The sequence below is a fragment of the Gigantopelta aegis genome, chromosome 6 (assembly GCF_016097555.1).
Source record: "Gigantopelta aegis isolate Gae_Host chromosome 6, Gae_host_genome, whole genome shotgun sequence".
NCBI lineage: Eukaryota > Metazoa > Mollusca > Gastropoda > Neomphalida > Peltospiridae > Gigantopelta > Gigantopelta aegis.
The window spans coordinates 2,224,274-2,238,988 of record NC_054704.1 but is presented as its reverse complement, the minus strand read 5'-3'; the positions used below and the strand labels follow the sequence as shown (position 1 = coordinate 2,238,988).

At 36.9% G+C, this 14,715-nt stretch overlaps 2 protein-coding genes across 2 annotated transcripts in view; both read right to left on the bottom strand.

Annotated features, from left to right (window-relative positions):
- Positions 1–8,816, bottom strand: part of LOC121376543 (polycomb protein Asx-like) — a 31,290-nt gene extending 22,474 nt beyond the window's left edge. Inside the window, exon 1 of the mRNA XM_041504451.1 lies at positions 8,402–8,816. The gene's annotated coding sequence lies outside the window, so the exon portion shown is untranslated. The remainder of the gene's footprint in view (positions 1–8,401) is intronic.
- On the bottom strand, positions 22–953 carry LOC121376495 (protein psiG-like). The gene is made up of 2 exons (XM_041504379.1): positions 648–953; positions 22–309 (listed from the first exon to the last, which is right to left on the bottom strand). The coding sequence occupies exons 1-2, from the start codon at positions 951–953 to the stop codon at positions 22–24; spliced, it is 594 nt and encodes a 197-aa protein (XP_041360313.1).
- Positions 8,817–14,715: the final 5,899 nt, after the last annotated feature.

Here is a 14,715-nt window from a genome sequence, read left to right as displayed (position 1 = left end):
ACCGTTACAAGCATCATACAGCTAAGACAAAACCAGACAGTTACAAGCATCACACAGCTGAGACAAAACCAGACAGTTACAAGCATCACACAGCTGAGACAAAACCAGACAGTTACAAGTATCACACAGCTGAGACAAAACCAGACAGTTACAAGCATCACACAGCTGAGACAAAACCAGACAGCTACTAGCACCATACAGCTGAGACAAAACCAGGCAGTTACAAGCATCACACAGCTGAGATAAAACCAGACAGTTACAAGCATCACACAGCTGAGACAAAATCAGACAGTTACAAGCACCATACAGCTGAAACAAAACCAGTCAGTTACAAGCATCACACAGCTGAAACAAAACCAGACAGTTACAAGCATCATACAGCGGAAACAAAACCAGACTGATTACAAGCATCATACAGCGGAAACAAAACCAGACAGTTACAAGCATCATACAGCTGAAACAAACCCAGACAGTTACAAGCATCATACAGCGGAAACAAAACCAGACAGTTACAAGCATCATACAGCGGAAACAAAACCAGACTGATTACAAGCATCATACAGCTGAAACAAAACCAGACAGTTACAAGCATCATACAGCGGAAACAAAACCAGACAGTTTCAAGCATCATACAGCTGAAACAAAACCAGACAGTTACAAGCATCATACAGCTGAGACAAAACCAGACAGTTACAAGCATCACACAGCTGAGACAAAACCAGACAGTTACAAGTATCACACAGCTGAGACAAAACCAGACAGTTACAAGTATCACACAGCTGAGACAAAACCAGACAGTTACAAGCATCACACAGCTGAGACAAAACCAGACAGCTACTAGCACCATACAGCTGAGACAAAACCAGGCAGTTACAAGCATCACACAGCTGAGACAAACCCAGACAGTTACAAGCATCATACAGCGGAAACAAAACCAGACTGATTACAAGCATCGTACAGCGGAAACAAAACCAGACAGTTACAAGCATCATACAGCGGAAACAAAACCAGACTGATTACAAGCATCATACAGCTGAAACAAAACCAGACAGTTACAAGCATCATACAGCGGAAACAAACCCAGACAGTTACAAGCATCATACAGCTGAAACAAAACCAGACAGTTACAAGCATCATACAGCGGAAACAAACCCAGACAGTTACAAGCATCATACAGCGGAAACAAAACCAGACTGATTACAAGCATCGTACAGCGGAAACAAAACCAGACAGTTACAAGCATCATACAGCGGAAACAAAACCAGACTGATTACAAGCATCATACAGCTGAAACAAAACCAGACAGTTACAAGCATCATACAGCTGAAACAAAACCAGACAGTTACAAGCATCATACAGCGGAAACAAACCCAGACAGTTACAAGCATCATACAGCTGAAACAAAACCAGACTGATTACAAGCATCATACAGCTGAAACAAAACCAGACTGATTACAAGCATCATACAGCTGAAACAAAACCAGACAGTTACAAGCATCATACAGCTGAAACAAAACCAGACAGTTACAAGCATCATACAGCGGAAACAAACCCAGACAGTTACAAGCATCATACAGCTGAAACAAAACCAGACAGTTACAAGCATCATACAGCGGAAACAAACCCAGACAGTTATAAGCATCATACAGCTGAAACAAAACCAGACTGATTACAAGCATCATACAGCTGAAACAAAACCAGACAGTTACAAGCACCATACAGCTGAAACAAAACCAGACAGTTACAAGCATCATACAGCTGAAACAAAACCAGACAGTTACAAGCATCATACGTATCATACATACGTAAAGACCCTCTCTTTGAGAAAAAAGAAAATGTTAGGAAGTATTCTCATAATAAATATTAAAACAAATTATGCGAACTGCAATCTGTGGTTTAGTTTCATGTTATATATATAATTTTGCCTCTTTCTTTTTTTTTAATATATAGATTTTTTAAATTAAATTTTTATTTTGTATTATTATTATTCTGTAGGCATGGGTTGTCTTATAATATTTATTACTATTTTTTATCTGCCTGTGCCTCTAGAACAGAAAAAGCTTTGTGAGTACATTTTGTGTGACAGTAGGATAACTAATGGGGGGGGGGGGGTGAGATTGGGTTGTGGGGGCCAGAAGCTTCAAGTTTGATTCCCAACAGTTGTTGCCGCAACACATGAGTTTATAATTTATTTAAACACTGTGTTGTACTGGCTTAATTGGCTAATATTTTACAGGCTGTCCAACGATTCTACTTTTTCGTACTTTTTGGTCTTTGTTCTATTTTTCCTACTTTTTCTTCAGAATACTTAGTTTTTCTTACTTTTTTGTTTGAAAATGCCACAAATTGCTGTTAAAGTGTGCATATTCCTTGTGTTATAAAAGTCATCAGTTATGGGAATTATTAAAAAAAATTCTTCGCAGCACGATATATCTCACAATTTGTGGCCCCTGCGTGTGCTGTAACCTCACCGTGGTGCAGGGGTGTAACATTCTCTTTGAGAATGGCCAATACACGACAAAATTGAAGTTTTGAGTAAAATTCAGTATCCGTAAAATTCTGTGATATTTGCGTTTTTGCACAGTTCTTTACACTGTTTTTGTTTAAGTCTTGAATTTTTATATTGATGTTGACCATCACTTTATTTATTTGCATTACCATAGTTTGACACCCAATAGCCGATGTATTTTTCGTGCTGAGGTGTCGTTAAACATTCATTCATTCCCAATTTGTGGCACCATATAATCTCAACATATTAAAATTACACCCTCAAAGCCAACATATTTTCCAATGATTAACATGATTATAATGTACAATGTGTATGTATGACTTCAGAATCTATAATACATTATAGAAAACTTAAATTAATCATGTTAACTCTGTTTTACTGTGCATCAGCATTCCTATGCATGTAAATATGTATATTGATTAATATAGTGTACAGTAATTTGAAGTAACTGTATAACGTGACCGTTACATAAGATTCACATTATTTTTGATAGAACACAAAATACATATACAAATTGAGCACCACAAAAAAAAGTGTTTTCTCAATATGAGCATGAATAATGTCGCTACGTACTGTTTCTGTCCTACTTTTGTTCTACGTTTTCCTACTTTTGTCCTACATTTTCTATATTTTCATTCCTAATTGTGTCCAACTTTTTCAAAAGGGTGCGCTGGACAGCCTGATTTTATAAAGAGGGGTTGGGGCACCCAAACGTGAACAGCCCTAATATGTCTTGTTAGAACGAAGACGGGCCAATATGTTAGTATACATAACTGGAGGCCCAAAGATGTGGTCCCCACCAACTCACCCTCTGGCTATGCCAGTTGTGATTTTTTTTTCTTCGTGTATGGCTTTGGTTTCATAAATAGTGCAAGTGCCGTATATCGGTTGGTTCAAGCAGTGCAGTTATGTAAGAATACACCCATATAAACTTCGCAATCCCACAATCTAAATCACTGCTTGCATAATTTTTGCACATGCAACTGTATCCTGCTATAGTTTTGTAACCTTTCGTGCATAAAATTATAATAGCATTCCCCCACGCTGTGTATTTTAATGTTACTGCTCATGCCCCCCCCCCCCCCCCCCCCCAATCCCTTTAAAAAACAAACAAAAAAAACATTTGACGCAACCCGACTGAAAATAAAGACGTCACGGTTTTAAACAAGTCGAGGCCGGGTAGTCACCGCGCCTTCTATTCACTTGTTCCTCGGCATATCGGGATTCCATAAATATAAAAGTCGAACAACAACAACACAAATTAAGATGAAAAAGAAGAAAAACGTATACGGTAGGATGTTTTAAATCATCTTTTGCTTGCATTCGACGTTCGTCACTTCCGGGTTCTTGTGCTTCGATATACTGAAGTAAAAATGGTTTCGTCGATTTAAATCACGTTGTCATCATAAATGTACCCTGTAATGAAACACTTGAATGCCTCCTCTTGTCAGCTTTTTAATTAAACAACGATATTTCTAAATACATTAAGGCAAAAACTTAATCGGCAGATCCGTTGATTTTGCTATCAACCTATGCAAATCGGCAGCCATTATTGAAAGTTTGTCTAACCTTGCATCACGTGTGACTGGGGGCGTGGTTAACTCGTCATATGGAGGGGTCAATTGCTAAACAATGTTATATAATTATGAAGAACATATCCAGAATAACTTTTGGAAATGCTTTGAACCTGTTTGTCGATGGGGCCTCTTACAGGTTTGGGGCCGAAACATATCAAAACCATTAGGAACGACCACTTTCCTGTTTACTGAATGGTGTTACACTTTTTGTTGTCTACAATGGATTTGTTTTATGTGGGTACCAGACGTTTTGCCCAAAAACCAGTTAGCCTCCAGTCCCAGTTCGCCCCCAACGGGTTGTCAGTTCGCCCCTAACTATTTGTCAGTTCCTCCCAACCCAATAAAGATGATTTTAGCACAGGTTGTTTCGTTTTCTTTTCTTCGTTTTTGTTCTTGCTATGCGCATGCGTTTGTTTAAAAGGTATTAAGGGGGAGAGGGGAAGGGGCAACATGGGTTTATGTTTGTTTGTTTAAAAGGTATTAAGGGGGAGAGGGGAAGGGGCAACATGGGTTTATGTTTGTTTGTTTGTTGGTAGATAGGCAGGCATAAAATACTTTGTGGGCCCAGCTTCAGATTAAAATCAGGATTGAGGATTTTGTTTGTTTGGTATTGATTATTTGGTAGCTTATAAATATTCCGAGGGTTCAAACATGCTAACTGGGGGCACAGCCTCTGATTAAAATCAGCATTTGTTCCCATAATATGTTGAGGATTGATGGTAATACTGTATTATTATGATGTTGGCTAACACCAAATAGGAAACATTTTGTTTTCAAAATCTTGATTAGGGTCATTCCATGGTATTTGGTCCATGGGTGTGGAAATTTCAAAATGAACTGTTAAACTAAGTTATTATTATAACTTAAAATTAACACCCTTAAGCACATACAAATATACTTTTATTGCCAATTTACTTATGTTTTATGGGTTTTAATGACGGTTGTATTTGAAAAAAGAATTTTTGTAAGTCAGGACGTAACATTTGTTTTTTGGTAATATTTCATTACTGTCAGTCAAATTTAAAAATTAGGTATCAGGATATCACATCTAAAATATACTACATATGAAAATACTACTTTGCCTTCTTTTATATCATAATTAGTATATTAAATTATTTTTCAAAATATATAATGTCACGTCCTGGCTGATTTGACATATAAAAGTTAATTTTATTTAAAAACTATTTTTCAGAAATAAAAATCCTTTTTAATCCTCCTCCTTCTCAATGTTCCAAATATAAATAAAAGGTATAATGATGACTGGTTGTATTAAATGATTAAAATAACCACCTCAAACTTTGAGCCAGGACGTGACATTGAGCCAGGATGTGACATTCAAGATGGCAGGTTAAACTGAGTATAGATTAAAAATGTATTAAATCTCTCTACATAAAGAAATTGGCAAAACTGACTAGAATGCACATGTACCTAAAAGAAATTACTTTTATTTTCAATAGTTTTGCCATCACCATTAAGAATCTGAAACGGAGAAACTGGACGTTCGGGGGAGCATATTCGAATATTTAACGTGGATTTATCATTATGTAGATAAAAAAAATACTATTATCAATTAATTCTATGCTTCTATGTTTTGACCAAACAGTGAATTATTGATAATCTACCAATTTAAGGAATATTGTATTTACACCAAGTGTTCCATTTTGTGAATCCAAACTGGTGTACACATACAATAAATATTGTGTCAAAGAATTCTTCAAAAAGAATGTTCTGCTAAAATCTTAAGTTTATTCCTTGGCAGATATCTAAACATGAATTAAATTATATAAACCAACATTTCTCCAGTGAAGAACGTAATTGGTAAAGATACATGTTGATCATAAAACTTGGGTTGGAGGAATTCAAATCAATTGTGTCGTTGATGGTTGACAATAGTTTGTCAACCATCAACAGTTTATATTAATATGCATTGTTGACAGTTTGGCCTATCAGATAATGATAAAAAGAAAGAAGAAACTGTCCAAAAACTAATTTCTATACTGACTGGGGTTCATATTTTGAATTCCAATTAAATTAGATGATCATAAAAATACCAGCAAAAGGCAAAATATAATATATTTTAATTCTAAAACATATGGTAAATTGCAAACAAGAATTCTTCAAAATTAAATGTCTTGCCTACCATAAACTTATTCAGTGTCATTGATAGTGCATCTGTAGATATCCATCTCAATGCATGTTTAAAAAAAATTCAAAACATTTTTAAAAAATCAAACTTCAAAAAATTAAATTGAAATTTTAAAATAATAAAAGTTGAAAAACAAATTTTGACATGCATTGAGGAGAACATTCATAGATATAACTATAAATGAAGCTTTACTGATGCAGGACATGTAATTTATGAGAAATGAAGTGACATTTGTACAATCAATGTTGAGCTAAATGCAAAAGTTGATGCCACACAGTACAGCCAACGAAAAAGTAGCACCTAGATACTTCATCTTTTTAGTTTGTACATGTATTGTACAGGTAGGACAAATATCACCAGACTTAGCAACATCAGGATAAGTAATCTTGTTGACAAATGATATGGTTACTGGTTATAAAAGTATATTATATGAATATTATATGAGAACATTTTTTTTTTAACAACAGTTCAATTTAAAATTAGGATTTTATGCACTTATTTTGATGATAAAAACACTTAAAACAAGTAAATATCATTGGTTTCATAAACTAACAGTGTTTCATTAGTAGTATTTGATATACATATCATTTATTAGTTGTATTTAAGTGAACTGGACAAAAGGTCACGTCCTGGCTCGTCACGTCCTGGCTTGTACTGAAATTTTAAAAAGTAAATGCTACATCATAAAGAATATTTTTTAAGTAAATTGCTATATGGCATTTACAAATAGACTGGATATTGTGTTAAACAGTGTATTTCAATAAGCAAACATTCTACCAGGAGAGCAGAGTTTTGGAATTTACTGCAGTGTTAAAAAAGTCATGTCCATTTTCGTCACGTCCTGGCACATTTTACTTTTCACTTAATAAGTCAAATATTTAAAAAAAAAAAAAAATTAGGCCTGACATGCTTATACTACTACCGGTATATGTAATGAGCCTATAAATGATAAAACTCCATTTCCATTTAAAAAGGACTTTTAGTTAAGGAGATCATAAGTGTCAGAATGTCACATCCTGGCTTAAATCATTAGTACCACGGAATGTTTCTAGTCAACTGAAAATTGATTAGCGACCACTGTTTAATGTTTTTAAATTAGTGTATTCATTGTCCTGAGTATGATAAGGGATCAACGAATGAGCAGATTGTCCTATTTAATTAGTAATTAAGCATCAAGACTATAATAACCTATAACGCACATACTGACAGTGATTACAGTTAGTATATTATATTAATATGTTATAAAACACTTTCCTTTCTTTGATAGTGGCCTCTTCTTGTTTGTGTAAGTGGTATTCACTGTCCCTACATCATATAAACAAACTTTCAGGATGAAATACACAACATTTTGATCAGCCTAAATCAAAGGGATTTTGACTCATAGCGCCTCTTGTGTCACAGCCAAAGACACACCAAAACCTACATTGCATTTTTTTTCCCAGGGGCGAATTGGTAATTCGTTGGAGGCTAACTGGTAATACATCGGGGTGAACTGACATGTTTGGGGGCGAACTGACTGGGGCGAAACGTCAGGCATTTGTTTTATGTTCATGTTGTTGATTTTTTCATTAACTGGTTGGAAAATATTTTATTTCATGTACACTAACTGAAAAATATACAATAATATTTCTTTAAGTATTGTATTTGTGTTTTTGTTGTTAGCTAAACGCAGTTTGGGACGCCAATGAGTTTGTGATTCCAATTATTATGATACATGTGTCGATAATTTATATATTTACGTAATTTTTTTGCATGTGAAGGACTCCACATTTTAGTTACCCTAAAACGTTTGGAGCATCACTCAGCACCGGCATATTGTGTATGAAGCAAAACAAGACGACCCAGTGCCATAATGATTATCCGATTCATCATCATCATGATAATCGCAACAGTTAAACTTACAGTAACACTTGTCGAATTGTCATTCTCAAGTTTCAAATATTGTTACAGAGAGCATAAAACATCCAACAAAACAAACAAATTGGTTCTATAGTATCACTGGCATTTAAAACAAATTATTAAACATAACTACACTAAGACATTGTGGGGAAAACCAGAACATACCAAAAACGTATTTGTCAATCGGGGCTGAGGTAGCCATGCAAATAGCATTATTACTGGTAACTAAACCTTCACACACACACCAAAACGTATGTTTCATATGCCTACCTTGCTTCACAACCAAAACACTGAAGAGCAGACAATCAATTACATAAGGTTGTGATTATATTACAATTTAATAATGTTGTTTATACTCCAATATTCCTCCTGGTAGCCGCCATTTTCAACAGGACAAATATCGATAACTTCCGTGATCAATCGACAATGTCCGTTGGATGATGAGGATTTACTTAATAATGATATGTGCCACAAAATCCCTAAGTATGTATCCTTGAAATACCGTCAAGATAAAGAAAAAAAAAGAAAAAAAGAAAAAGAAAAGAAAAAAAAGAGAGAAACCTTTACTCTTACAAGTTATGGATTAATAATAATAGTTTTTGACTAAACGTATAGATATTTTTTTATCATTTACTTTTTAAATGGAACATGCATGACAAGTTGACCAACGACTGCACAGGGTAGTTTGCTAGTTTGCAAATTTTTTATTTAAAAAAAAAAAATCGTGTTAGGGGGAGACAAAAACTATAAAAATAAATAAAATAAAATAAAAACGCAACAAACAAATATATATTTTTTTAAACTTGAATTTAAATTTCTTACAACCCAAATCAAAACAAACCCCACAAACATGGCAATGGCCTGCAGTAGCTGAGTAGGGCTTGGGCCTCTGCATGAAATAGTTGGAACTGTAGGTGCCGGTTGGGATGTCCGCTTTGGAGATGTTTCCCGAGGACAACTTAACAAACACGCCTGCACTTCCATTGGTCATTCGTTTATGAGCCATCTGTGTACATGCATGGATTCAGGATTCTTCTGGGTACTGCTAATTGGTCATGATCATAGTCAACGAGCGTTTGACCGTGTCACCTTGAGACTCTACTGAAGTTACTTGTGGGACAGATATGCTGATCTATAGATTAGCTTGTTAAAAATCCAATGGCTGTGGGAGATCTGCTGGACTAAATGGAAGATTCTCTGTTAGACGGTTGGCTTCATGCTCTCTGATAAGTCTCCGACTTTGGTGGATGAAACTACTGCGTTTGGGACGATTCTTTGTTAGACCCTCCATTCTCTGTTGCATTGGATGGTTGGGCAGGTACTTGGATTTCCCTGCCTGAACCATGATCTTGGTATCTCTCCTCTAACTGAGTGCTGTATTGCAGCAGTGTTTTTCCATGACTTCATAGATCCTGTTATGATTCACAAAGCTTGATTTTGAACCTTGTCTAAAGTTTGCTGATTTGTCTTTGCTGTCGCTGACTAGGCTGTTGAACCGTCCTCGAGATGAGATCTTACGGTTCCTTCATATACTCTCTTGAGGATCCTCTCAGTTGCTCCCCTGTTGGTCCCTGCTAGTTTCCGCATAAAGGCTAGCTAGTGTCTAGATTTTGTTTCTGCTATTTGGATGTGTAGTTTCCAAGTTTGTTTCTTGTCAAAGGTGACACCAATGTATGTTGTTTCTTCTTCACTGTTCAGTGGAGTACTGACAATTTGAATAATTCCCACTTTTTGTTTCGATGATAGAGTAAAGAGAGTGGTGGAAGACTTGTCTTTGTTGATAGCCACACACCATTCTGTAGGTGGTACAAGGAAGAATACGCTACTACTGTCATAAGCACAGAGAGCAGCTAGTATACCTTTGGGGAGTTATTGTAGCATATCGTTGATGAAGATCAGGAAGAGGGTGGGTGATATGACTGCTCCATGTGAGACACCATGTTGCAAAAGTACTTTTTTGCTTTCTTTTTAGTCAACCGTGACCCTTGCTCTACGGTTGAGAAGGTATGATTTGATCCATGAGAGTATGTTTCCAATTATACCACATCTCTGTAACTTGGCAATGAGGCCATCAGTCCAAACGTATTCGAAAGCCTTTTGTAGATCTATCCATGTAGCAATAAACCATGCCTATTAAAGAAAAGAAAAAACTGATATCGTTTTCACCAATATATTGAGGGGCATTTTTAGCCAATAAAAATGATTCCGTTTTGGTAGTTGTTACATTTTAGAATGACCTCCAAAGCCAAACCAAACAAACACAGAGCAGAGCAGAACGGACCAGTTAAAGTTTGTTTTGTTTAACGACACCACTGGAGCACATTGATTTATTATTCATCGGCTATTGGATGTCAAACATGTGGTAATTGTTTTTACATATAGCCTAGTCATAACGAAAAAAACCCGCTATTTTTTTCAATTAGTATGGTATATCCACTACTTGTATATCAAAGGTCGTGTTATGTGCTCTTCTGTCTGTGGGATGGCGTACATATAAATTAAAGTGTTGCAGCTTAATTTACTCTCTAAGACTATATATGTTATGTCAGAATTACCAAATGTTTGACATCCAGTAGCCGATAATAAGCAAACATTCTGAGAGTAGGTATTATCAGATAAAGTCTTTAATAAAGAGTCGGGCAAAGGGAAACGGCTGTAATAGCCGAAAATATACCCTCACCAAACTATACCCGGGGTATAAACTGGACTAGCCCAGAATATACCCCGGGGTATAAAACAGGCTAGTCCAGAATATACCTCTCTAATCTGTATTTCAATGTCCAGATGTTATTTTCCATCATTATTTATATATTTTAGGCTAGAGAATATCGAAATATCTTCTAAAATGACTAATCTGTGATAGTTTTATTTTTATGAAAGCAATAGTTGCTTTTCTTTTAAAGCGTTTATTATTATTATTTATTTATTTATTTTGTATACAGGTTAGTAATAAAATATGAGGGTTAGGGTTAGGGTTAGGGTTAGGGTTATAAAACAGGCTAGCCCACTTTAACCCCGGGTATAGTTTGGCAGGGGGTATATTTTGGGCTGTTACACCGGCTCCAAGTCCACAATTGCTATGCACCCAGAGGGGGTCGGAAAAAGGAATACCGACCTCCTCTACCCAATCCCCAAAAACCTCCTTGCGGTTGATGGGCACAACAGTCATTACGGATGGGATATATGGAAGAGGAGTATGACAAGAGGAATGGGACAAGAGGATGGATAGACAGACGGAACGGAGACATGAAAGGACAACATCAGGAAATCTCGGCCTTACCTCACTACACAATTATTTCGAGTCTCCCCTGGGTTGTCATGCCACGATCTGAATAGATCAGGCCCCTTTAAGGGCCCTTATGGGCAACCTAGGGAGACATATCAACATTAGCTAGGTCTAATTAACGAGCTACTCTTGGCTTACTAACTTCCCAAACTATACGTAGCTTTATCTTTCGGCTGACCGTTCAAAAGTGCGCCTAACTTCCTTCGTCAAAATGCGCACCCATTCTCTTTGGCTTAATCCTATAGGATATTCCAAATTCCATAGCACCTAACCACCCTCCGCCTGTTACCGGCTCTAGTCGGGACTGCTGGTGCTCCCTTGCACCTGCCAGTGCAGGCGGTCCCCCCTCCAACCCACCCCACCCCTTTCCTGTCCTGGACGGAGGAGCCGGCCGAGGCCGGCGTCTGTGCCCAGGACAGGCGTGCGCTACAACAGCTTGCTCTGAATGTGCACGTTAATTCTCTTGACAGTTGACAGATAAAGTCCCAAATTCAGGTTTTTACTTTCAAAAATAAAAAGTAACTATTTTTGTTTAAATTATGGGATGACTTGATAGGATAGAATAAACTCCACGGGATCATATGTTAGCTAGCGTTAGCAGCGCACTTTTCTTTAAAAAAAAAGTTATAAATGACCTTGTCCTATGTCACCTGCTCATTTTGTCAGTACTGTACCATGATTGTAAATTAATGACAAATTAATAACAAAACACAGACACGGCGGAAGCAAGTAGACATTGGGGAGGGGGGGGGGGGGGGGGAGGGGATGTTGACAGCACTGTATAGGAACAACCAAACATTTATGTCGTTAAAACAATTCGAAAACGATTCTGAAACGTTTTAAGACGCTGATGGGAACACAGCTTCAAAATGCTGACCTATAAGCACAACCTGAAATGAGTATTCTGGTTTGAATTGTTGTACGATGTTGGCACTATTGAGGATCACATACAAGCGTATTCTGGTTTGAAGTGTTGTACGATGTTGGCACTATTGAGGACCACGTACAGGCGTATTCTGGTTTGAAGTTTTATACGATGTTGGCACTATTGAGGACCACGTACAAGCGTATTCTGGTTTGAAGTGTTGCACGATGTTGGCACTATTGAGGACCATATACAAGCGTATTCTGGTTTGAAGTGTTGCACGATGTTGGCACTATTGAGGACCACGTACACGCGTATTCTGGTTTGAAGTGTTGCACGATGTTGGCACTATTGAGGACCACGTACAAGCGTATTCTGGTTTGAAGTGTAGTACGATGTTGGCACTATTGAGGACCACATACAACACATGTACGTGTCGGCAGAGCGCCGTCAGAGGTTGGTGAGTTAGTTGAAATCGCTGTACAAGGGGCCAGAAGCGAAGGTATTCAGAGGTCCACATACTTCACTATTTTGTTTCACTATCTCTGTATTTATTACAGTATGTAACACGTAACGAAGTCCACGTACCTTTGTAAAACTGCTGTATGTCCCCGCCTCTCGTTCTCTTCGTGTCGAATGCATAAGCATATTTTGCTTGTCACAAGAAAGTTGATCTAAATGCTTTAAAAACATAGTATTCAAAGAAAAAAGTTAAACTTGAGTATTTGCTATTCTCTTCGTCGAGATGTTAACTATTTTATTCCAGAGTTCAGCATTTCCGTTAAAAAAAAAATCAGATGAATATTTGAATTTGCTTGGCTATCATGGTTGAACAAAGTCAGTGCGACATGTAGAAAACTAATCGTCCTATTAATATTCCACAAGAGGAGTTGGGCGAGTACGTACGGTACATGTCAGTGTTTTAGATGTGCTCATCAAAGACCCAGAACAACTCAACATTGATGTTTCCGAGAGATGTCATGTCATGTCATAGGGTTTTACGTGCACATTCAGAACAAGCTGTTGTAGCGCACGCATGTCGTGGGCACAAGAGCCAGCCTTGACCGGCTCCTCCGTCCATGACAGGAAATGTGGGGGGAGGGGAGAGGAGGGACCGCCTGCACTAGCAGGTGCAAGGGAGCACCAGCAGCCCGATCAAATCAGTAGCAGGCGGGTGGGGGTGGTGGTGGTGCTATGGAATTTGAATGGAGCAGTTAAATGCCAAAGAGAAAAGGGTGCGCAATTTTGATTGAGGGAATTTGGCGCAATTTTGAACGGTCGGTCTTCCGAGAGAGCCCGGTCTTTGTTTTTGTAGTTAAATTGTCTTTGAATATGAGGCTTAAAGAAACAATATGAAATGCCTTTCTTTTTTTTTTAAAGAAAAAATCATTTTCAGTTGACGGAATTGAGTCCTGTACTAAATGAATGGCAACTATTCTATATATAGTTTATTGTATTAAGTATTACAAAACACTTATAGCAAAGCATTAATACATCTCTATAATTCAGTGACGGCTGCTGCAGTTTTGTAATGAGAGGTAGCAACATCAAACATGTATTTTGTCGTACTGTAAATTAAACAAACATACATTATATTTGATGAAAGCAATCTTCCGTAACAAAAATAAATAATTAAATAAACAAAACAAAACAAAACCAACAACAAAAAAAACTCCACAAAACTAAACACACACACACAAAAACAAATAAATAAATTAACAAGTAAACAAACAAAAAAAACAATAAGGAAAACAAGCCGACCAAGATTTTACAATTTTAACTACTAAAACGAACTACCTCCATCATATTTATTCGTTAAACACTGGATTTTAGAGTTATTGTGAAATTGTGAAGTTCGAGTGTGTGTGTGTGTGTGGGGGGGGGGGGGGGGGGGGGTTTGCTGGTGTAAGATTCCCAACATCCTTCTCTAGGATAGGTCCGCACTAGAAAATCTGGTATAGTTAAGTATAGCTATAAACTTACTATTTCAAAAACATACTGTATTCAAGATTATGAGAAGTTCGATTTAATATGTGAATCGGTACGCATACAGATGTAGGACACCCTCCAGATGTAGGATCTGCCAACTAGGGCGCAAAATTGAGTTTTAGCCTCTTTCAGTGGGGTACCCCCATTCATTTTACATCTTACTTACTAATTCGTACACACATGTTTAATAGCCATTTTATTTACGCTCAATTAAGTTATAGCGACGGTTATGGTATTGTCTGATAGCTACACACAATAGCTTTCCAAAGAGTGTATTATTTAAGTACAAACACACTAGAAAAGAAACCATACCCCTTAATTTTCAAAAAGATTTCTTCAAATAGTCACGTTTCAAACTATGTGATATTACAATTATGGATTCTTTGTCGATATAGTAATATTTTGTAGTTAGCCCAATGTATTTACTGTAAAATGCATATATGT